Source organism: Theropithecus gelada, chromosome 3, assembly GCF_003255815.1.
Source record: "Theropithecus gelada isolate Dixy chromosome 3, Tgel_1.0, whole genome shotgun sequence".
In the NCBI taxonomy this organism is placed as follows: Eukaryota; Metazoa; Chordata; class Mammalia; order Primates; family Cercopithecidae; genus Theropithecus; species Theropithecus gelada.
In genome coordinates, this window is record NC_037670.1 from 100,217,367 (window position 1) to 100,242,968 (window position 25,602).

The 25,602-nt window shown below is 38.6% G+C and overlaps 1 protein-coding gene across 3 annotated transcripts in view; it reads right to left on the reverse strand.

Annotated features, from left to right (window-relative positions):
• Positions 1 to 1,297: 1,297 nt before the first annotated feature.
• Positions 1,298 to 25,602, reverse strand: part of SCIN (scinderin) — an 87,605-nt gene continuing 63,300 nt past the window's right edge. For 2 of the 3 annotated variants that reach the window (XM_025379318.1, XM_025379319.1), the window contains 7 exons: positions 18,661 to 18,751; positions 14,393 to 14,563; positions 10,583 to 10,760; positions 10,193 to 10,314; positions 5,370 to 5,447; positions 3,020 to 3,080; positions 1,298 to 2,325 (listed from right to left, as the gene is read on the reverse strand). In XM_025379318.1, the coding sequence (XP_025235103.1) occupies positions 2,198 to 2,325; positions 3,020 to 3,080; positions 5,370 to 5,447; positions 10,193 to 10,314; positions 10,583 to 10,760; positions 14,393 to 14,563; positions 18,661 to 18,751 (829 nt within the window). In that variant the 3' untranslated portion in view covers positions 1,298 to 2,197. The remainder of the gene's footprint in view (positions 2,326 to 3,019; positions 3,081 to 5,369; positions 5,448 to 10,192; positions 10,315 to 10,582; positions 10,761 to 14,392; positions 14,564 to 18,660; positions 18,752 to 25,602) is intronic. The other variant, XR_003118554.1, reaches the window with a different exon arrangement.

Genomic DNA, 25,602 nt, shown 5'->3' on the forward strand with positions numbered 1-25,602 from the left:
ACTCCTTTGGCCTGGTTGTAACCCTGAGGTTCACTCCCCACTCGCTATCGATTATTTATTTATTTATTTTTTAAAATTTATTTTCACACAGAGTTTCACTCTTATTGCCCAAGCTAGAGTACAATGGCGTGATCTCAGCTCACTGCAACCTCTGCCTCCCAGGTTCAAGCGATTCTCCTGCTTCAGGTTCCTGAGTAGCTGGGATTACAGGAGCATGCCATCACGCCTGGCTAATTTTTATATTTTTAGTAGAGACGGGGTTCACCATGTTGTCCATGGCTGGTCTCGAACTCCTGACCTCAAGTGATCCACCTGCCTCAGGCTCCCAAAGTGCTGGGATTAGAGGCATGAGCCACCGTGCCTGGCCTCGATTTTCTGTTTAGATATCGCCTACTTAACCATGCTTCCCTTGACCATACTATTAGTATTGCCTAGCTCCTTTCCTAAATTTTCTTCTCCACAGGGCATATCTTCTAATGTATTTTATAATATATCTATGTGTTGATTTGTTTTTGCTTTTTGTTTTTTTTCTCTTCCCTAGAATATAAACTCCATAAAAGTTTAGATTTTGTCTGTTTCATTCATGTTGAGTCCAAAGTGCCTGAAATAGTGCCTGATACTGAATAGACATTTTGAATGAATAGTGCCTTGAAGTACAGCTTCTCTCTGCTTCCTTACCTCCTATGCAAGCTCCAGGATTTCACGGGAGCATTCACCATTAGGCCATAATAAAACTGGGCCCACTTCTCCATACCAGGACTCAATTTGAAACACATATGCCCTTCATTTCCCCAGAGAAAAGGTAAAAACTCCTCAGATCACTTCCCTGCTTCGTTTCTTCTTCCCATGGAAATGCAGCTTCCCCTCCTCAACTACCCAGTCCTCTATCCAATGACCAAATTCAGTCCCTACTTTACTGGGGCTCCAGATTCTGTCCCAACTCCTGTTTGCTGGGGACCTGTGTTTCACATGCAATCTCATATTTCAAAATTTTCATAATGATCTGACCATGAACAGCTGTTTAATTTTGACCACTTAATGAGGATGAATTAAGAAATATTAAACTCAAATCTACTTATGCATAGATGTATTTGACCTTAAAATTAATAGTGTAATTAACTCATCAAATTTGAATAAAATGTCATAACACAAAACTTTCAAAGAAATGTATTTTAATAATTAAAGACAGCATTAGTGAAGTTTTTCTGTATGTATCTTTTGTGATATTAAACATGTACTGTCAAATATCTATCTATCTAAGTGGATAACAATGCAATTCATTTTGTCATGAAAGAGCTGTGCTTTCAAAGACTTTTAATAAGGTTTTAAAAAAAGATAAAATTTCTCTTAGAAAATAACACGTAGGAGTTAATGGCATCAAAGTCACATTGACTAAAGAAGGAAAATAGCAACAAATTGTTAAAGCCACTTTAACATAAACCTTATTGCAAGTATACAAATCATTTGAACACAATCTATAGAAAAGAGAAAAACTTCCAAGGCATTACAACTTTTTCTCTGGCATGTTAAAAAACAAGTTTGACTAATGGCTAATGCATTATAAAATTTCCTATCTGACAAATCTCTCTAGATTATGCATAGTATTTTACTTTTGAAAGGTCATAAAAAAGATATAAATCAGTTTCCAGAAGAGCTAATATTGGCTTATAATGAAAGTTTCCTTCAGGTTATTTGAATGTATTAACGTAAGAAAGTTCCAGTTTAAGAAGAATTTCAAACCAAAATTAAGCATTAAAAAATAGGCATTTGGTTAAGGTTATTTTTTATTTATTCATTTATGTTTTGAGACAGAGTCTCTGTTGCCCAGGCTGCAGTGTGGTGGCACGATCCCGGCTCACCGCAACCTCAGCCTCCTGGGTTCAAGCAATTTTCTGGTCTCAGTCTTCTAAGTAGCTGGGATTACAGGTATGCGCCACCATGCCCAGCTATTTTTTTTTTTTTTGTATTTTTAGTAGACACAGGGTTTCGCCATGGTGGCCAGGCTGGTCTCGAAATCCTGACCCCAAATGATCCGACTGCCTCAGCCTCCAAAAGTGCTGGGATTACAGGTGTGAGTCACTGCACCCGGCCTTAATTTTCTAAAGACAAATAAACAAAAAGCTTTTCCTGTTCCTCTCCCAAAAAAGCAATGAGATAACTGCCTTGTAATGTTTGTTTGCTTTTTACAAACACCAGTTTACCACTTGCTGGAATCCCAGCCCAGGAACCAGCCTGTGAATGTGGGTGGCTCATGGCCTTGTTTTATGATGACAATTGGTGTCCTCTTGTCTCTTCCAGAAGGGTCTGTCTCAAGGTACATTTTGGCTAAAAACAGTTGTAAAGACACATAAATTTGGTTAGTTTGGGTTAAACTAAAGTAACTGCAGATTGAAAATTCTTCGAATAAAAGTAATAAATTAAATTTCCAGAAGAACAAATAAATATTGGCCACATTGAAAATGAAAATTCTTCGAATACAGTTCTTCAAATGAAAGTAATAAATTAAATTGCCATTGACCAGGTAGACAAATACAATTTCTTTTTGATTTCTCTCATCTGCCATGAAAAGCAACATGCGAGTCTCATCAATGCCCGAAAAAATTCCAAGTTTTATAGAATTGTTCTGGTGGCATAATTATTGTTACACTTTTCAGTAAACGGAAAATTGTGCCAGAAAGAACAGCTTTAGTCAAAAGGAAGTTTAAAAAATCTGGCTTATCGCAGTCATGGAGGTTTTACTCTTATCATAATAAAACAAGGGTTGAAATGAATTTAAGTTTTTCAGGTTAAATTGATATAATTCTATTCTAAATTAGATAACAAAACATATTTTTTCTTGTGCCCATCTGGAAATTCTCCAGTTCAAAAAATCCCATTACTCTTTAGTTTTGAGGAGGAATGCTAAGCTACTTCTTGATTTTGAAATGTAGTTTTGTAAGACATGGTGGCAAAGAGCAGTCAGACACTCGGTCATAATGGTGCCCAGTTACTGCTATAATTGTCCATCAATTGAGCTTACCAGACTTCAGAGATTCTTTTTTCTCAACTTCATTCGCATCTTTGCCAATCCAAATAAATATCTGAAAAATGAAACAATAACAATACGTATGGTTTCTGGGATGTTGACTCAGGCTAGGCCCTGTGTAAAGTGCTTCACGCACACACTGCTCATTGAATCTTCACAACATCCGCAGAAGTTAGGGACGTGGAGGCAGTGGCCCAGAAAGGTACCATCACTTTCCCAGTGTTCACACTCATCAGAAGACACCTAAGCTTACATTTAGCCAGTTTCAATTCAGATTTCACACTTGAATATTTTATGTTTACATGGTATTTTCTAGTTTGTAAAGTGATCTTTCACAAAAACAACAGATTGGGTGGATTTTTTTTTTTCATCCACCCCCTAGGGTGTGACAGCAGTCAGTCGAAGGAAACCAAAATATTTCACCTCCGAATACACTTCTTTGACATATTTTGAGATGGCTGTTCAGAGGGCTTGCAAAGAGAAATAGTCCTGCAAAGCTGCCTTTTGTGGGGGAAGAGCTGCATCTGTAGAGAATCTGCATTGGTGCAGCCGGGCTTTCTCTGAGGCCCTCCCTTTTCGGGATCTAGGGAAGATTAACTGAGAGTCTCACACCCTTAAAGGTCTGAAAGAAACATTTACCATCTATACTTTATGTGAGGTTTTATTCATAACAAGACCACCTTTCCTAGCCAGGCCTCTACTCCCATAACCAGTTTTGCCATCCTCCAATCCCCCATTCTTTCTGTAACTTCCAAATGGTACAAAAACATCAACCATCCAGCCATTTCTTCAATTCTTGCATTCTGTATGACTCCTGTGCACATTCATATATTTGTATGCCTGTTCTCCTATTAATCCGCCTTTTATCAACTGATTTTTGTATGAACCTTTGGAGAGTGAAGGGGAAATTTTCCCTGGGCCCTTACACAGTCATTATCCCCATTTCCTAGATGTGGATCTTAGCTGGAAGGGACTACATGTAGACACAGAGCTTGTCTGTGGGTGATCCCAGACTCCCTCCAGGAACCTCTGACTTAAGGTTAGTGTTTTTCTCTTCTAGTAGCGTGCCCTCCCTATAAGATGTTGGTAAAAATGCTATAACGTTTAGTATTTAAATAGCAATTTTTTTAAAAAATTGATAATATTATATAGTTATACAATCTGTATATATCCTTCTCCTTGTCAAATGTGTGGGTGGGGGTACTTTAATGCTGAAAAAATTTCCTGAATTACCTTATATTGAAATCACTTTAAAATCACTTGTGGCAGAGCAATTTTGGTCAGTTATGTTTAGACTGTATTCTAATTCATACTGAAAGTGCTGAACTATTCGTGTGCAGGGCACAGAACAAACCATGACAGCATGGTAATGTAAATAAAAAGTATGACTTTAAAAAATGAAATGTGGCTTGGTAAATATTCTAAAAAGTTTCTGTGATTACAGAAACAAGAGTTGACTACAAATGAGAAAAATTAAATATATATGTGAATAAGGAAGTGTAATTCTTCTTTAATTCTTAAATACACAAGAGTGTTTTATTGACCTGGAGATTTAAATCTCATCTAGAAATAAGTACTCCATTCACTTGGCAAGAATCTGAGGCTGGGCCCTCAAGTCAAACATGGTCGATCAGAAGCGAGGGTGTGATATGTGATATAACTGAATGGTTTATCAGTTGGGAACAAACTTAAAAGGAACAATCTCTGTGCTTGCCTCTAAGACTAGGCCTAATTCAGATAAGCATTTCACACTTGTTCTATATAATTTAGTTCATAATATATTTACTTTTCTCTTTCACTGTTAATTTACATAGAGGTTAAAAACCTATCAGATGTGCTATGTCAAATCACTGTTAATTTCCTTGAAAATTAAGATAAATAAAACAGTAACATATTTTACTGTGCAGATTCGAAACTATTCTACCTGTTTCTTCCCCAGGGGAGGGGCACCCATGACTTCTTGTCAAATTTCAAGAGAAATTTTGAATATGTTGGTTTCCTCAATGGCATTGTACCCCCATCACACTGTACACACGAACACACTTATTAAATGAATTATAAACAAATTAGGAATGAGTAATTTTTACAAATAAATGAAAAATAAAAATTTTTTTGCCTATAACTGTAAAGCCAAAGATGGTAGCTCTGGAATTATTTTCATAGGAAGAGATCAACTTGCCATATGTATTAGTTTCATTTTTTTACCAAATGTGTGTGTGTGTATTTTTAATATAGCCTAAATCTCTAGGCTCATTTATATCTAGATTTACCATTTCTCAAAGCAAGTTCTGTCATCTTCCAACCAAGAATGCATTCTCTTGTTATGAACAAGATGTAGTTGTACCTGTTCCCAAGCATCTAGTAACATGACATCATCTTCTGCTAAATCATCCTGGGTGAACTCCCCTGGAACCTCTTCAATCTGAAAGGTATAAAAAGCTATATGAGCAAACAGTAAAGCAGTGATTTTTCTAATACATAGGATACAAATGCCCTGTATTTTTTTTTTTGAGTATAATGAAAATAAAATTTGGTAGTAATTTTTTTCTTCTTTTTCGGGTAATAAAATTTTAAATAATTGATCATTAATTTGGCATCACAAACTGGTGGTATTTTATTTGGCCAGCACAGTATTTAATATAAACATTGCATTTGTGAAATTAAATAATTCAAATATAAAGCTAGTGGAACCTTAAATTATTCTGAGCTTTGAGAGGAATGTGGCTATATGGCCTGAGTCTTGAGGCATGCACTCAAGCTTTTGCCTTTTTTTCTGCAAATAATTCGGAAGACCAAAGGGTGCAGAGCTAAGACCCCCCTCAGATCACCACTCCTCACAAATTAAGAATGTATTCTTCATTGGAAAGTATTAATAGCAATCTGCAACCAATCAAATCACTGTCAGTATGCACTGGTCTTATATAAAAAATTACATAAGCCTGCTATAATTTCTCTGTTTCTGCCTACTGTCAGTGAAACTTTAACTCCTCCACTTTAAAACACTGGCCCCATTCATTTGTAGTTAGTGTTTCCCGGGTAGCTATCCTCAAGCCTGGCATTTCAATAAACTATATATTGAATCATATTTTCTAAATCTCATCCTTAAGGTTGACATATTTGAATGCCCACATATATAGTCAATTTGCTCACAATCCTCTGTACTTCCAGTCCCTTATGACTAATTTTTTCACAGATTTATGTTGCCTATCTAGTTCCTAAAAACATTTGAGTTTATGGTCCGAGTATTAAATTATCTTTCATTTTGTAGGTCAAGATTATTTTTAAAAAACCAATAGGGCCGAACATGATGGCTCATGCCTATAATCCCAGCACTTTGGGAGGCCAAGGCAGGTGGATCATGAGGTCAGGAGTTCAAGACCAGCCTAGCCAACAGGTGAAACGCCGTCTCTACTAAAAATACAAAAATTAGCCGGGTGTGGTGGCAGGCACCTGTAGTTCCAGCCACTCGGGAGGCTGAGGTAGGAGAATGGCTTGAACCTGGGAGGTGGAGGTTGCAGTGAGTCAAGACTGTGCCATTGCACTCCAGCCTGAGCAACAGAGGGAGACTCTGTCTCAAACAAAAAAAAAAAAAAAAAGAGAGAGAAAGTCAATAGGCCTGGTCATTTTAATAAATCAAAAATTTTCAATAAGATGACATAACATAATATTGCATGTACAAATTTTTTTATTTTTATTTTTAATCATGTTAAATTATAGTTATAGCATTAAAGGGTAATGGGAGGGTTAGCTTCCTCCATCCAATACCAATGGGCATGTATTAATCTAAAGTTTGGCATTTTTAGAGAATTCTGGGTGAAACCCCCCCTGGATCCTTAAGGCAGGAGTTTGGATTATGGTTCCCAGTTCTTTATTCACTCCCTCTGGCATGTGACTCTGCAGTGCTGTGGAGCTCACTGGGGCCTTGGCCATGTCATATTAGCAAAGGTGACTCAGCAAGGGCCTTTTTGTGTCTTTGGCTTTGTCACTGGAAAAATATGTATAAACCCAAAACATGCGCCCAGCATAGATGAACCTAGTTCCAGGCCGCCTGCAGACATCTGAGCATGATAATTCATGTTTGTTGTAATCTGATGAGATTTTGAGATTGTTATACAAAATAAAACAAAAAACCTTGACCATTTAGAGGGCAAAGGATTTGTTTATATTATTTTTATAGGACATATACCAATCACATAATGATTTTAAAAAGAAAAACTTTAAATAGCACTTACTTGATGTCAGGCACTGTTCTAATCTTTTATATGCAACAGCTAATTTAATATTCACAGCAACCCTATGAAGTAGGCACTATGATTACCACCATTTTAGAGTTGAGACAACTACAGCCCAGATAGGCTCAGTAACCAGCCTAAAGTCACACAGCCACCAGGTAAGTGACAGCACATGGGCAGATTGGTTCCAAAAGCTGTACTTTTAGCTAATAAGCTCTGCTGCCTTGTAGCTGCCTTGTAGGAATCTACATGTGTAAAACCTACTTTCTGATAGTAATTATAAGATCAAATACTTGTTAGCAACAATCCATTGCCTTAAACTATAAAGGGAGTGGAAGGGGTTCCAAACATCAAACAAGAAAATGAGTTGGTGCAGAGGAAATGTATATTTCTCTTAAAGGCTAATATACATGCATAACAAAAAGCCAAAGACTAACAATTCTTTTTTTTAAACACACTGAGAACAAAGCCTAGGTACTTATTTTTGTAAAATACATCTTTCTTGGAAACAAATATCTAATTTATAGCAATGTTAATAAATAATCATAATAAGAAATTATAAAAGCATATGCTGAAAAATAAGTTGCTTGGATGCAATATCAAGTTATCAGTCAAAACAATAAAACAGCAGATTTTTCTGATGACAAATCCATAAAATATAGCAAGTTCAGGGATTTCTTGTAAAGTAGGTGAGCAAATTGTGGTATATAGCAACCAAATATTTATCTCAATGCACTGTTTAAATCTTTAACTTGTAGGTCAAAGTATTTATAAGCTTCAAGGGGGACTTGAACCACTTAATCTCAAGTAATTTTATTTCTAGTAATCAAAATATCTGGCAAAATACATGGGAAATTTTCTTTCCTGTGTTGAAAAATAAAGTTTGCATTTATTCACTAGGACATGTTAACCAAAATCTGTAGATCAAATTTTATATAAAAGAGGAATTCATTCTTTAAATGAAAAATTTAGCAAAAACTTAGCATGTGAAACAGAGAAAGTATAACTTTTTTTTGAAATTTAGGTGATAGGCTGTGGTTCAGGATGATATTTCAGAGCCCAGTGTAAAATCACTCTTGTCTTCTTTTATATTGGATGTTTGTTTCCCCCCAGAATTCCTATGTTAAACCTCTAACCCCCAATGGCATGGTAGTAGGAGGTGGGGTCCTTAGGAGGTAATTAGGTTCAGATGAGGCCATTAGGGTGCAGTGCCCCTGCTTAGCGTCCTTATAAGGAAACACTGAGGCTAGAGCTTGCTCTCTTGGCCATGTGAGGACACAAGAAGGCTAGAAAGTGGTTCCCTCGCCAGACATCAGATCTGCTAGTGCCTTAATCTTGGACTTCTCAGCCTTCAGAATTGTGAAAAATAAATGTTTGTGGTTTAAACCACACAGTCAATGGTATTTTTGTTATAGGAGTTTGAACTAAGACATGCATACACATACTTCTAATTTTACTTCTGACTGACTGGAAGTCAAAGCTTGTAATTGACTATGAAATAAAACATTCCTGTTGATGTCAGTTAATTTGTAACTACATATATAGCTTTCTGTGATTTTTGCTCAATGATCATAATATTTCCATAATATTTTTAATTCAGTCAATATGGTGAAAATTTTTACTCTGCTGGGAAATTGACATGTAAAATTTACATAGTTCGATCAGAAATATTGATTGCTGCCCATAGAAAATGCCAAATTATTAAATTAACAAATCTAACCACATATCTATTCATACAGCAACTGCATGCTCACACAGGTGTAAAGTAGCTGGTACTTTTAAGAGCAGCTTAATCTATATAGGACATCACAACATTAATGCTTTCACATTAATTACATCATTAACCCTTAAAAACACCCTGTGTAAGAAACAGAAAGCCAAATACTGCAGGTTCTCACTTATAAGTGGGAGCTAAATGATGAGAACACATGGGCACCTAGAAGGGAACAACACACACTGGGGCCTATCAAAGGGTGGAGTGTGGGAGGAGTGAGAGAATCAGAAAAAATAACTAATGGGTACTAGGCTTAATAACTGGGTGATGAAATAGTCTGTACAACAAATCCCCACGACACAAGTTTACCTATGTAACGAACCTGCACATGTACCCCTGAACTTAAAATAAAAGTTAAAAAAAAAAACCCTGTGTAGAGCAAAGGTTGTTACCATGGTTTGCAGGCAGGCAGAAACTGAGATTCAGAACAGTAGCACCTCTGAAAGTGTCAGAGCCACATGGGACTGCCCCTCCCGGTGTTGTTAGGTTCTATCCCACTCTTTTTTTTTTTTTTTTTTTTGAGATGGAGTCTCAATCTGTTGTCCAGGCTGCAGCACAGTGACGCCAGTGGCATGATCTTGGCTCACTGCAACCTCTGCCTCCCGGGTTCAAGAGATTCTCCTGTTTCAGCCTCCCAAGTAGCTGGGACTATAGGCACGCACCACCATGCCTGGCTAATTTTTGTATTTGTAGTAGAGATGGGATTTCACCATATTTGCCAGGTTGGTCTCAAACTCCTTGACCTCATGATCCACTCATCTCGGCTTCCCAAAGTGTTGGGATTACAGGCGTGAGCCACTGCACCCGCCCCCACCCCCCCCCCTTTTTTTTTTTTTTTTTTTTTAAGAAGGAGTTTCGCTCTTGTTGCCCAGGCTGGAGTGGAGTGGAGTGGCGTGATCTTGGCTCACTGCAACCTCCGCCTCCTGGGTTCAAGTGATTCTTCTGCCTCAAGCCTCCCAAGTAGCTTGAATTACAAGCATGCACCACCACACCCAGCCAATTTTTGTATTTTTAGTAGAAACAGGGTTTCTCCATGTTGGTCAGGCTGGTCACAAACTCCTGACCTCGGGGGATCCGCCTGCCTCGGCCTCCCAAAGTACTGGGATTACAGGCACAAGCCACTGCACCCGGCCCTATCCCACTGTTTTTAAAGACACTTACAATGAATCTTCCAGTTTTGTTAGAGCAGCCATAAAGCCGAGGTGGATGGTCTTCAGCCTGGGTCTCCAGTAGTGGGGAGGTCTGGTAGTCTTCTTTCCCTCCAAGGGAACTCCAAAACTCCTCTGTGGAAAACACACTCAGTTATCCAGTGCATTTTCAGGAACACATGCTTGCTGTTGCTTTATATGAACAAATATCATCTCACCTTGGTTTCAATGTTGAGAAGTTACTTAAAGAAATCAGGTACCATCACCCACCCACCTTTGCAACTAATGGAGAGATTGTTAACCCTTATAAGCCGTTAGAAAGTGGCTTTTTGGTGAAAAAAAGATGATTGGCAATCATATCGATATAAAATCTAGTTAGTGCCCTTGGCCCCACAGCGCACACCTGGCTCCTCGCCTTCTTGGATCCGTAAAGTTTTGCACTTGAGGACACTTGCTACATACTCTGCTCCTTTCTCCTCCTCCTGGCTAGCACCTTTTCCTATCCAGATGTAGCCACTATTTTGTGGCAGTTTCAGGACAAAAACATCGTTAGAATTCAGTGAATGTGCATCAACATCAACCTGGAATATGAAGAAAAATAAAACAGTGATTCAAATTCATTGCTGCTCCCTCAATAAACACGTCCTAGAAGCTGTGACTGTGGCAAACCATACATAGCCTTCTGCCCTATCCCAGGAAATTAATTCAGGGCAGCTCTGGGACACCACTATGGTGTTTTAAACCCTAGAGTAGGAGCACTTTGGTCTGTGTCACTTGTGAATTTGTGACTCTGTGTCCTTCTCTGTGAGAACCTTTCTGACCATATGACTGTGCTACTATGTCACTGGCATGACTTTCTGCATAATTGTCGAACAAGTGTGATATGTGATTCCAGAAAGAGGAAGAAGAACCAATAAGCAAGACTGAGGGGGAGTAGCTGAGACGGAGGAGGAAAATAAAAGTGTAGTGATCTTGAGGCCAAGTGAGGAAAATGCTTCAAGAAGGCAGGGGTGATTTGCTGTGCCAGATGATGCTGCTTGGCCATCTACACTGAACTGCCAGGATGAAGGCATCCACGATGTGGAGAGTTGAATTTCACCAGGTTTCTCAGGAGCCTGTCCAAGGAGAGAACACTAGAGGAGGAAGGAATGACTGTTGAAAGTTTTAAAGGCATGTCCAGGAATTGGGAACATTCAGGAAAATGATAAAAATTCTCTCCCAGCAGGAATGAGGCCTCACAGACCAAGCTCAAAGGAATCTATCAGATGTGATGATGGAGATTACAGGAACCAAGTCTGGCTTCCAGGGCTTCCAATTTCTAATATATACATCTCATTATGGGTCCAGAGGAAAGAGCCAGGATGAAGGATAGAAGGTGACAAGAGATCTATGCCCAGACTGGTGTGAGATCAGGAAATGAGATCTAAAACAGAACCTTATAAAGACTTAGACTGCAGCAGATGAAGATAGGAAGACTTGTGAAATGATCTTGACTGGTGCATTTCAGAGAGGCTGGGAATGTGAAAGCTGGTTTCAGAGGCCGCAAGGAAATAAAGAGATGCACTGCAAGCAGCTGATGAGGTCTCACAAAGGAATGTCCACTGGGGAAGAAATCAGAATGTAGGCATGGTGCATTTTGGTTGACTTTCCCATCTGAAATCAACTGAGAATGCCCATAGATAATGAATGCTTAAATGTCATTTTGATAGTTTTTAAATGTCAAAAAATAATAGTCATAATTAAACATAGAAGAATCCGTGCACAGAAGGTTCTGGATGAGATCAATACATACGCTGGCATTTATACTATGTGACTAAATGAGACCATGGTGAAGGGGCCAAGGCCGAGGCTTGGAGCGCTGAAGAACTGAGAGGTCAAACAGAAGAGGAAAACACAGCAAACTGGCCTGAGAGGAGTGGCCGATAGGTTAGGAAGAAACCATGGTAAGTGTGGGGATACATTCACCTAGTGAAAAAAAGAAGTGCTCAATAAAACTGGAAAGGCTGACTGGCAAATGCTAGTGGGAAGTTGAGAAAAACGAGATCAGAAAAGTGACCTTTGATTGTGGCATGCGACAGGTCACCGGCAAACTAGATAAAAACCAATTCAGTGGACTAGTGGGATGGACACCTGATTGAGGTGGTTTTAGAGAGAACTGGCTTTAAAAAGTAGAGATGATGAGTGAGTGAAAACACTCAAGACAAACCTTTCGATGATATGTGCTCTTAAGAAGGGCAGAGAAATGATGCAGTAGCTAGAGAAGGTAATGGTCAAGGTCAAGACACAGTTTTTAAAGAAATGACAGGAGGTTTTTGTTACAGTCATCTTTGTAGTTCAAAGTGAATGATTCCACATAGAAAAATAAATTGATGATACAGAATGAAAGGAGATTACTGCTTGCAATCATGATGAACTAGAAGTCGAATAAATGCACGGGAAAGACAGAAATCCAGGAGATTTCTTAGGAAAGCAAGAAAGGGAAGGATCCAGACAGAAGTTGGTGGCCAGGTGGGCGGAGGAGGAATTGGGCCTTAGATAGGAGGGATAGTCTATGTAATAAACATTTAATAAACTATTTATTGATATATAACTGTATACAAATACATTATTCATTGCTAATTTATGGAGAATAGTATATATGTAATATGTATAGTATATAATCACTTATAAGAAACTTCATATATGGAAATTCCTAATATAAAATATTTATTAACTTAAAAATATAAATACAAATTTGATATTTATTTCATAAAACAGGAGGGAAAGAGAATATATACATAGATGCAGACAAATTGATAAAGTTGCAGGGGAGTAGATAAGATGATTTATGCCTGATTTATCTTCTCTGTGAACTCTAAATTAAAGTTATCAGTAGAGAGAAGGGGATGCTGGGGATGTGGGGAGAAAGGAGGACATGAAGGGTGGGGTGTGAAGGAGGCAGCGGGTTCATGGATTCAGCTATAGGCCTGGAGAATTGCCAGAATGTGCATTCTAGAGTAAAGGAGCCAAAGGACAGGAGAGAGTTGTCAGAGATTAGATGACTGGAACAGATTTCTGAGGAGCTATAGTTATTGCAAATGCCAAAATTTAGTATAGGACCATGTGAGTGTGAGATGAAATGCGGTCAAGCAAAAGACTGCTGGAAGAGAGAAGCCAAAGAGATGGAAATAGTGAGATAATGGCTGAAGTCATCAAAGAAGAGGAGAAGGACTGGCAGTTCAGTCTATGAAAGCACAAGAGGTCTGGAGGAGGGAAAGTCTGATACAAAGGAGAGAGGCAAGATAAAATCAAAGAGGTAAGGGTGAGCGGGGAGGGGGAACTTGTTCAGCCCCATCCCTGAGGCCGTGGTGAGTGGGCCTTGGGAAAACACAAGTTCCACTTGAGAAGGTCTGCAGGGGAATCTGTCCTCAGAGGACAGTCGTAGAGAAATCAGGTGCAGGGAGAGGGAGGCTTAGAGAAGAGGTCACAGGTGGAGGGATGAGATGACCAACCCGGGTTTCAAGGGTCTGCTGATTGACTTGTATGGAGGGGGAGTTTGAGGGACAGCTCCAGGCTTGATATGCAGAGTATGCCGGGCAGTGTAAGGGTGATGTGGAAGACTTAGATTTCAATGGTGACTGGGGTGACAGGATTGTCCTAAGGTCAAAGCACTTAGCTATTTAAAAACCTGGGCAGACTGGCCTTGTCTATACCTGGAGGTCTCCTTATCTTATGGCACCATGGCATGGGGTCTGATTTCTCTCCCAGCTGCTGTCAGAAACAGCTCATGGGGCCAGTTCAGTTACGGTTCTGGTCCAGTGTGGTGGGACATGCCTCCCATATTTGTTACACTTGTGCAAACGAGGGCCTTCCCTCTCAAATGTCTCCACTGTGGTCAATCACCTGACCATCACCTGTGATCCATCCACCTCAGGCCTTTCAAGATGGAGCTTAAGCAGCCTCATGCTTTTGACAGCTAATTTGTGATAGTATTCTTAAAAATTTATTTGTTTGGGTTCAATGCAATTGAAAAATGTGAGAGGCCTGGTATCTGGAGTTTTACTTTTTACTCAACTCTCCTGCTATTAGTGTTTTTAAAATTTTGAACAGTGGATTAATTATAGAAATGAAAGGAGTTTATTTGCCAAGTTTTTAAAGTCTAATATTTGCTGATGGCTCAGGTCCATTGGGAAGTCCACAACTAGGACACGTTTTATGGAATGCATGACATTACCTCCACAATTCTGGTGATAGATGCCAGGTTTCTCCGGACTTGAAAGAGGCGTGTAGGGGGAGCAGGTGCCTGACCTCCTTTCTTTGATGTTCCATTCTTGTAAATAATGAGCGGTTTTTCTTTGAACAAACTCAGCAGGTGAATAGGCTCTTTGCCTTGGGAGACTCGGATCTGATGGGGGAGAAGGGGAATAAAAGAAATATAATTAAGAGTACTGTGAAAGAAGGTTTTAGTTCCAAATGTGTTCTTATGTTTTCTTTTTGAAAATAAAACAAAAAATAAAAGGTCAAGAGCAGGAGAAATGATGATTAACAGAAAATATAGGTTAATGAACATCAGTTTTCCTTGGTCACTTAAGAATCTTTTGTTTTTGCAGGCACAGTGTCCCTGAGTAGTTTCTTGTCAGGGGAAACATCACCATGCTCCAATACTTTCTGTTTTTGAAAAGTATGAAGATTTAAGTTTGTTTGTTACATCTCCGAAAGAGACAAGGTAACACCAAAGTGCTGGAGTCTGCGACCTTATGTGAAAATCTTAAGTGAAAATCGCTCTTCTTTCAAGGGCGCCAGTAACACTTACAGAAACTTACAGAGGTACTAGAATCTCATGTTTTTGGATCTGGTTCAGAAGGTTAAGAGATGTGCATTCAAATGCTTTACAACATAAGATGACCCCAAATCATACTCATTATTTCTATACCTCTGTATTTGTAAAATAAAAAAAAAATTACACACACACAAAGATTTCCATACAAGCATTAAAAACGGGCAAAAATAAACAGAATATGTTTTCTACTTTTTAACTTACCTATAGAAATGTAATAGTAGATATGCTCAATATAAGAAACTTTAAAAAATAAGACTTTTAAAAAAATAAGTCTTTTTTTTTAAAAAAAAGACTTTTCAGGATGAGGAAATTGAAAAAAAAAGGGAAATTATTTGCTTGATTTTATTTATTAGCCCCAAATATTGGATTAGAATTTCCTATTTCTCACACAAACTATTGATGCATTTACATGAAGAGTTCAAATTTCATGTCAGTCTCCCGTTGTTTTCATTTGTTCTGCCCTATGCAAAAATTGAACTGTCTCACTTCCCCTGGTTTGTCTTTTTCTAGAAGCCAGGTGAATGGGAATGCTGATGCATGTACCATTAGAGGGAGGCCTAAAGGCATTGAAAATAATTGACTTCATAAATATATTTCAATTAGTAGGCATTCAAATAAGTGAGCAGCAAATTATGGAAATGTTTTGTCAGTTATGGTCTCACAAATACCTAAAACTGTTGGCTTAGCATTTCATATAACACGGAGAAAACTTTAATTGCTAACATGAGAGAAAGTGAAACACTGATTAAGGCCCATCTCTTACTGTCAAAGGAGAATAAGAAAGAAAAAAGGTTGATTAAAAGTAATTTTAATGGTTAATATATTCTACAAAGGAGCATTGAAAACCACAATACTTTAGTTTTTTCATGCATTATTGTAAGCTACTGCCATCTAGTGATTAAACTGAAAATTACCATTTTGTTGTCAATTTAGGATTCAACTGGCTAACAATTCATGGAAATTCATAATCGAGTGTATCAAATATAGCACTATGAAATACGAAATATGTAAAGTTTTTTACAATAGTTTGGCAAGTAATAACTTAAAGATCAACTAAATTTCATAGAATTGAGTGCATTTAAATAATGCAGTCATCTCATTAATTTGTTAATTAAAAATTAGCAAGTTATTTTTAAACAGTAATATGCACCTTTAAATTTAGATGTAACTTGTTTTATGTATCTACTAACTTGTATCAAGATGGGAAGGAAACCAGCTGGAAGACCAACTTCAACCTCCACATCTTACACTTTATGTTCTAAAGTGTCTAACTTGCCTCTTTATTTAATTATTATATTAAAATAAGCAATTACACACTTACAAAGATTTGAAAACAAGACAGAAAAACCCTTTTGTACCATATAGAATCTTAGCTCCCTTGACACCAGGAATGAGGAAGTTAAACAGGCACAACCATGCAAAGGGAGTGTTTAATGCTGCTGTATCAGAAACATCACTGCACTGGCCAAGTAAGCACCTGCTTTCTGTTTGAACTCTAATCTGTAAGATGCTTTTCCCACCAAATAGGAGCAGATGGCTTCTCAAAAACTGGCCAAAGACAACAGGCAGGCAGAAAACAGGCAGCAGTGTGCGCAGCTCCAGCTAGGAAGACACAGGGAATGAGAGAGAGGGAGAGAGAAAGCTCCAGCCAGCTGTAGGGAAAAGGAACAAGCAAGTGCCCTCTCCCAGAATGAACAAGAAAGCAGACAGACACACTGGGGCACACTAGAGGAAAACAGGGACTCCTTGAAGTCTGTATGTCAGTTATACAGTAAGGGAATTTAAAAAACAAAGACCCAAACTTTTTCATGGTAACTAATAAGGGTCCTGAAACAAGTAGCAGATACACCACCATAACTATAAAAGGAGGAGCAGTTGAACTTAGGAGAGGACAGAAGGTTGAACCAGGCTAGAAACAGCAGTCTCTTAGACACAGTGAGATCTAGAACTAGACATTGATATTGTCTGACACTGTATAACATTTAAAGTTTTATAATAAATAAAGCAGCATATTATCTTTTCCTGCCCATTTTTCTCTATTTTAATCTCTCTCTCTGTCTCCAGATAGAGATAGATAAGATAGATAAGTTAGATAGATATACTAAAAAGCTGACTCATTTTTAATTACATGAAATTTTCATTTTGAATTTGGATTTAGTCATTCTCGACAAGTAATTTTTTTTTTCAGAAATACCCAAATAAAAAAAATATCTCTCCTCCCTCTCACACTGTCCTCTCCCTTGCCCTTCCTCTTCTCTCCTCCTTCTTACTTGTCTCATTTCTTCCTCCATGATTTCCCTTTCTTCTCTTCCCTCTCCTCCCCTCCTTCCCCTGTTCTTTCCCCTTCCTCCCTATCTTTTCTCTTTGTCCCTCCCATTTCTGTTCATGCTTTCTCCCTCTCCACCACTTCCTCCCTCACTTTTGGGTGATGGACTTTGTTTCAGTAAAGATTTTGGTACCTAAAAGGGAAATATAAGGACTCATGCTATTTTATCAAGATTTATTTCTGTTTACTTGTGCAAAACATAACTTACGCATGTTTATGATTTGAGAGTGTAAGAAAATGAGTCTTTTTTCTACCTATTAATTAGAATTGCTAATCTGTGCTTGTTCTGTACTGTTGTATTTATTTCCCAAATTATAATTTGTTACAGAATTGCTGTAACAAATTACTATGATTTAGTGGCTTAAAACAACACAAATTTATCATCTTACAGTTTTGGAGGTCAGAAGTCTGAAATGAGTTATGGGGTTAATTTAGATAGATCACTGGGCTAAAATGTGGAATAACAATTTAGTCATGGGGCTAAAATCAAGCTATTGCTGGGCTATAGTCCTTTCTAGAGGCTCTAGGAATGAATCTATTCCTTGCTTTTTCTGGTTTCTAGAGGTTGCCCATATTCCTTTGCTAGGGGCTCTCTTCCATCTTCTTATTTTTAATTTTATTTTTTAATTGATTAATAATTATAGATATTCATGGGGTACATACAATGTATAGTGATCAGATTAGGGTAACTAGCATAACATCATCTCAAATATTTATCATTTCTTTGTGTTGGGAATGTTCAATATTCTCCTTCTAGCAATTTGCAAACTATATAATATGTAATTGTTCCCTCCATCCTCAAAGCTTTTACTTATAAGGACCCTGGTGATTACACTAGGTCCACCCAGTAATCCCAGATAATCTCCCTAGCTTAAGATCTGCTGATGAGCAACCATAACTCCATCTCCGACCTTAACTCTCCTTTGCTTTGTAACATATATCACACTTGCAGGTTCTGAGGATTAGGACATGAACACCTTGGGGGATTATTCTGCCTACCGTATCTGTTGAACAACAGCTGGAAACAATAATACAGGTAAAACAGTTTTAATGTCAAGCGACTATCACTGACACAGGGTGTGATTCTAATGGGAAGATTCTTTTGGGGTCTTAAATCTGTTGATAGTTTTTTGTTGCTTGTGTTTGTTACCTCCTTTCCAGAATCTGAGAGAACTAATTTGAAATGAGAGTAGGAATATTTGAATTTCAAAATGAAAACAGAGTTCATATCAAGAAAATGTCAAATTTCTATTCCAACTTGGGAGGCAGCTATAGCTATCTATTGAGCTAGCAAGCCTTTAACTTGTGTGAGTTTTGGGGGTAAAAATATCCCAACCTGTACAGCCTGTCCTCCGAGGGACCGATCCAACTGAACAGTCAGGAACGCAGATGTTGTGAGCTCATCTCGTGTGGCATTTGCTCCTTGCCTAGAGGAATGAAAGTGAAATAAATTAGCTTGCCTTCAAGTTTTAAGATCATAGCATGTAGGCATTGCAAGCAGAGACAAGTTATTATGAAAGATCAAGAAGAAGCGAACTGTTTCAACGTGATATGAGCTGTTAAGCTATTGTTTTTGTCAAGGTATCTAACATTGAATTGTCCTATGTGTCGTCTAGAACTGTATACGGTAGGCATTTTTATCTCCATTTTAAAGAAATTGAGCTTTTGTTCCTTACATAACTTAGCTAAGTCATCAGGTTCACCTGATTTTAAGTTGGAGCTGCCTATTTTTTAGAAAACACCTCTACAGTGAAAAATAATCCATCTGAAATGAAAATACGAGCCAAACTTATTACGTTGACTGTTAGTGGCATTTTGTCTTTCTTTCTTTTTTTTTTTTTGAGATGGAGTCTCACACTGTCACCTGGGCTGGAGTACAATGGTGCAGTCTTGGCCCACTGCAACCTCCGCTTCCCGGGTTCAAGCGATTCTCCTGCCTCAGGCTCCAGAGTAGCTGGGATTACAGGCATCTGCCACCACACCCGGCTAATTTTCTGTATTTTTAGTAGAGATGGGGTTTCACTGTGTTGGCCAGGCTGGTCTTGAACTCTTGACCTCATGATCTGCCCGCCTCAGCCTCCCAAAGTGCTGGAATTACAGGCATGAGCCACTACGCCCAGCCAGCATTTTGTCTTTCTATGAATATTTGGTGAGCATGAACCAAATGTCTATAACCCAGAAAAATCAAGAAAATAATAATGAGAAGTTGACAATGGAGAGGCCCCATTTTGTCATCTTAGCAATTCCATAAGGAATTATTTATTATTATTATTATTATTATTATTATTATTATTATTATTTGAGACAAGAGTCTCACTCCATCACCCAGGCTGGAGTATAATGGCATGAACTCGACTCACTGCAACCTCCGCCTCCCGGGTTCAAGCGATTCTCCTGCCTCAGCCTCCTGAGTAGCACCAGTACTCCTGAGAGTACAGGTGCTTTTTTGTATTTTTAATAGAGACAGGGTTTCACCACGTTGGTGAGGATGGTCAGGCTGGTCTCAAACTCCTGACCTCAGGTGATCCACCTGCCTCCGCCTCCCAAAGTGCTAGAATTAAAGGGGTGAGGCACCATGACCTGCCCACCATAAGGAATTAGTAATAAGGCTGTACAAGATGCTAAGCTTCCAGCACTCAGATACAGGTCAATCCATCAATATGGCCAGTTCATTTGTAGCCTCTCTTTCTAGGGTAGCTTGTGGCTGTTAACTCTGTGTCACCTTAACCTGTAAAGCATCTTGTGGGAGATCTGCTGTTTGATGAGCTTGTAGAGAAGACAATAAAAGAAAACAAAACAAAGCTCCAAACATGGTAAAAGCACTCATTGAGCATTATTTATTTTTAGCCAGCTTTCGCATTTCTATCTGACTAGTGGTTAGCTTAGCAGTAGGAATGCTAAACTTGGATTTAGACTTTGAAAGTTAACTATTAGATTGGTGCAAAAGTAATTGCTGTGTTTGCTATTAAAAGTAATGGCAAAAGCCACAATTACTTTTTTTTTTTTTTTTTGGAGACAGAGTTTCGCTCTTGTTGCCCAGGCTGGAGTGCAATGGTGCGATCTCGGCTCACTACAACCTCCGCCTCCCAGGTTCAAGTGATTCTCCCGCCTCAGCCTCCCGAGTATCTGGGATTACAGGCATATACCACTATGCCTGGCTAATTTTGTATTTTTAGTAGAGACAGGGTTTCCTCCATGTTTGTCAGGCTGGTCTCAAACTCCTGACCTCAGGTGATGCGCCTGCCTCGGCCTCCCAAGGTTCTGGGATTACAGGCGTGAGCCACGGCGCCTGGCCTACCCGCAATTACTTTTGCAGCAATGCTAATATATCTTTTCTTCTAAAACTTTGACAGTAAACTGTTCCATACTTGGAACAGATTAACAGAACCTGCCACGTTGGGCGACACACACGTGCACACACACACACACCCCCAAAACACTGGGAAGAGGGTGCATATCTTATCACACAATTTTCCATTTGACCAGCATAGGCAAATGGTTGATGTAAAAATTTTCTACAGAGAGGTGCAAAAGAAAACCATGCACACACATATTGATAAGAAAATAAAAAATGTTTTCCTTAATAAAGGAACTACTAAAAACATAGTGTTTTAATGTCAATAGCCTACATTTCCCAAGAGCCTATAATGCTAGCCAACACCTGTGTGTGTACTGGAAGCACAAGGTGAGGAGTTACACAGAGCTGCATGAGGACGGGCCACCGCAGGGTCTGTATCATGCGGTGTTTCTTTGTCACATCTGCGGTTTCCTGAATTCTCGCTTCCAGCTGTTGTTAAAAATGGCTGCTTTCCATTTTGCTTCTATTCTGAAGGGAAGAAATCCAACCACTGAAGAGACAATATTACCCAACTTTTGTCTTCATTTTGCTCCTTTTTTTTTGGAATATTTCAACTAGCAAACCTGAAAAACATCACTAAGTTTCTGCCTCATGACACGCTGAACAAATACTTCTCTACTCATCTTAAACCTCTCTTCTGGATCCCAAGTACCATACTGCCATCCACACAGATTCAAGTATTCCACTACAATCAAGAAATAACACAGTCGCTCTTTGTTTCTAATTTTAAAATCTTATGCTGAACAAAAAAAGCAATCTACTTTGACGTACTTTTTCTTTATAAACCTGTGGTGGTTGTTGCTCATTAAAGATGAGTGCTCCGTAAAAATGGGATTTACTACTTCAAGAGATTCATCATTGTCGTCTGTTCAATTTTAATTACCTGATATTTCAGAGAAAAGATCATTGCTGAAATTATTTCTGTCCTGTCATTTCAGAATACAAGTGGTTTCATAACTGATTTAATTCTAGTTTCTCACCTTTAACTCTGCCTCTTGGACTTAAACCTATTTATATCCCTGCATTGAAATTATCACATAAACTGGAAAGTTGTTTAATTTGAAAGCCAGTCTTCGATGGAACTGCTTATTTTTTGAAATCCTCTTCACTATCTTTATGGAAGCTTTGGAAGTTCCACAAACCATACAACACTAACAGACTTACATACTTCACATCCATGATTTCAAATGGTGAAGACTCACAAAAGGACTCTGAAGTATCTAATTTACATTCTTGATATCCCCCAAATATATACATTCTTATGATGGAAATATTGAACATTTCCAATTGGAAAGAAGAAAACTAAATGACCATCCTTCCAGCCCCATTCCAAAGATAGTAACTATTACCAATGTGGTGGCTTCTCTTTCTCTTCTTTTTCCTTTTGCATTTTTGTACCGTGTGGGCCAAACTTGTCTTCCTCGTAAGATTTTTAATCTCAGGAAATAAAACACTACCCATTTATGCTCAGACCAGAAACTCAGGGGTCATTCTTGTCTTTGTCTTCTCCATTCCCCATTAACAGTTTTTCTGGTGCCAATACCTTAACACCTTGCAAATTTGTCTCATTCTTTCCTTCCCTGTTGTCACTACACTAAATTCAGGCCACATCATTCAGCTGGATTATTGCAACACATTCCCAGTTGTCTTCCTGCTGCTAGCCTTCCTCTACCAATCCATTCTGCAGATGTCGATCAGAATAATTTATCTAAAATGAAAACCAGGCCAGGCGTGGTGGCTCACACCTATAATCCCAGCACTTTGGGAGGCCAAGGCAGGTGGACCTCTTGAGGTCAGGAGTTCAAGACCAGCCTGGCCAACATGGTGAAATGCTATCTCTTCTAAAAATACAAAAAATTAGCCGGGCGTCATGGTGTGCACCTCTAATCCCAGTTACTCAGGAGGCGAGGCAGGAGAATAGCTTGAACCTGGGAGGCAGAGGTTGCAGTGAGCCAAGACTGGAGCCACTGCACTCCAGCCTGGGTAACAGAGTGAGACTGTCTAAAATAAAATAAAATGAAATAAAATGAAAATCAATCACGTAACACCCCATACAAACTCTTTCAGTGACTCCCAATGTCTTAAAAATAAAGTTTGTCCTCTTCAGCATGGTTTATGAGGCCATTTACAATTTGGCTCCTTCTAATTTCCTTCGTTTTATCTTTTGCACCCTAAATGTTCTCCAGCCATACTCTATGACGAGTAGATTAGAGCACACTATTTTCCTGCATTGCTTGGAACAACTTCCCTATTTGCCTGCCTATCTAGCTTCCACTTCAATGCCACTTTTTCTAGGAGCCTGTCTTAGTTCATTTTCTGTTGCTTATAACAGAATACCTGAAACAGGGTAATTTATAAGGAAAAGGAACTTATTTTTACAGTTATGGAGAGTGAGAAGTCCAAAGTCAAGAGATCACATCTGGTGAGGGTTTTCTTGCTGGCAAAGACTCTGCAGACTCCTGAGGCAGTGCAGGTCATCACACAGTGAGGGTTTGAGTATGCCAGCTCAGGCTTCTTTCCCTTCTTATAAAGCCACTGGTCCCATTCTCATGATAACCCATTTATCCACTAATGGACTCATCCTTTCATGAGAGCTATCATCTCTTAAAGGCCCCATCTCCCAATATTTCCACACTGAAGATTAAGTTTCAACATGAGTTCTAGAGGGTACAAATATTTAACCAATAGCCTAGGAGTATGGTGGAGGGTCTGTATATAATTATCAAAAGATCACTCAGCTTGATCTTACATAAAATCGTCTATATTGCACTAAAAATACCTGTTAATCATCTGTTTCTCATTACATATAAGCTCCTGAAGGCACAGGTTGTATTTTTCTTTCCACCACTGTATCTCCAGAAATTAGTACAATGCTTAGCACATAAAGTGCTTTCAAATGATACAAGAAATAGCTACAATTTAAAACTTAAATTTAGCATTTAAAATTTGTAACCTGATTTGTTCTATTTTAGTATGTCCATATAGACATTTATATGGGTTGCAAATTGTTAATTCCTCAAAACACTCTTTCGCATTACTTGCTTAGTCTTTTTTCTTTTAATCTAAATTCACAGTCAATTATGTTTTTCATATTCAAAAGAGAATTAACAGGAAGACCATGAAATAAAATGCAAAAGAAAAGTTAACTAGGAATAATTAATTTATCCCAATAAATGCTATGATTTTGTTGCACAAACACTTTTCTGAATTAAACTTTTAGAAAACGAAATTGCAAAATAAGGACATAACTACCTGATATAGATATACTCAAGCCTTAAAGAGACCAATCAATTAAGATTTAAAATGTTGCCTTATAACAGTTGTAACTTTGAGTTAAATTACTTTGTCTGTCTAATCTCCCCTGCTCCATTCTTTTTGGAAAGACGTAAAAAAAAAAAAAACCAAAACAAACAAACAAACAAAAAAACCAAGGAAACATCTGGCACTTTGCCAGTGAAAACATGCTGCTCACAGAATGGTTGCTATTAAGACAACATGTTAACCACAGAGCTAAATAGCTAAACGCATTCATCTAGGACAGCATATGGAGTGACTGTGGCATCAGAGATGGTCCTGGGTGCGGTGGTTCACACCGATGTGGTGGTGTAGATTAGAATCTCAGGAATCCCCTCAGCTGAGATTTTGATTTGTTTGGTGTGGGTGAGAGCATTTGGATTTATGAGAAATTGTTCAGGTTATTCCAATATGCAGTCAGTGTTCTAAACCACTGCCTGAGGCAATGTCTGTTAATCATTGAAGTGCATATGAATTACTTGAGGTCCTTGCTAAAATGCAGGTTCTGCCTTAGTGGGTCAAACGTGGGGCCTGAGAGTCTACAAATCTAAGAAGTTCCCAGGTGATATTGATGCCTCCGAGTTCCCAGACCACTCTTTTGGTGTCATCCCATCTCTTGAACTTGAATGGGCTCAAGGCACTGGGCAGTGTAGATGACCAGACTATGGGGATGAGTGTGACTCTGTCTTTGTGTGTGAGGTTCACCAAAAAGAAATGTGACCATATCAGCAGAGTACTGAATGCATGTATATTCTATACACCTATTACAGGTTGTTATAACTATGTAGGCAAAGGTAGGATCCTGCCCTGCCTTTGCACCTTACACCCACATTTCTCTGCTTGAAGATCTTTTTTAAGAATTATTTTCTTTTTTCCAGTCTTCTTAGCAATATTCTATTTTTACCTGATTTCACTTAATAAAAAGTTAGAGAATTTCACATTATATAATTTCTTGCTGAATCCCCATCCCTTGACGTATCCTGGCATGGTGTATGCACATAAATTACTTGGTTGGACATTTGGTCATTTTCTCCTTGAGCAGGGCATTGGTATTTACTGAAAGTATATTTAGACTTCAATTAACCCAAATCATCATGCAAAACCATGTAAGATGAAAACACAGGGGCTGGGAGCAGTGGCTCACACCTGTAATCCCAGCACTTTGGGAGGCTGAGGCGGGCGGATCACAAGATCAGGAGATCGAGACCATCCTGGCTAACATGGTGAAACCCCGTCTCCACTAAAAATACAAAAAGTGTATCCGGGCGTGGTGGTGGGCACCTGTAGTCCCAGCTACTCGGGAGGCTGAGGCAAGAGACTGGCGTGAACCCGGGAGGTGGAGCTTGCAGTGAGCCAAGATTGGGCCATTGCACTCCAGCCTGGGTGACAGAGTGAGATTTTGCCTCAAAATAAAAATAAAAACAAAAACAAAAAAACCGCAATTGCATATTTTTTCCATTATTGTAAATTTAATGGAAACAAAGAATAAGAATTGCATCAAGTTGAGGTATCAATGGAATCACAAATTGTATCTCCTACAGGTTTTGCCATATTGCAACTTTGCAGTTCCAATTAGGATGGACCTCTCTGAATTTTAACAATAAGAAGCCATGGTACCTGACACTT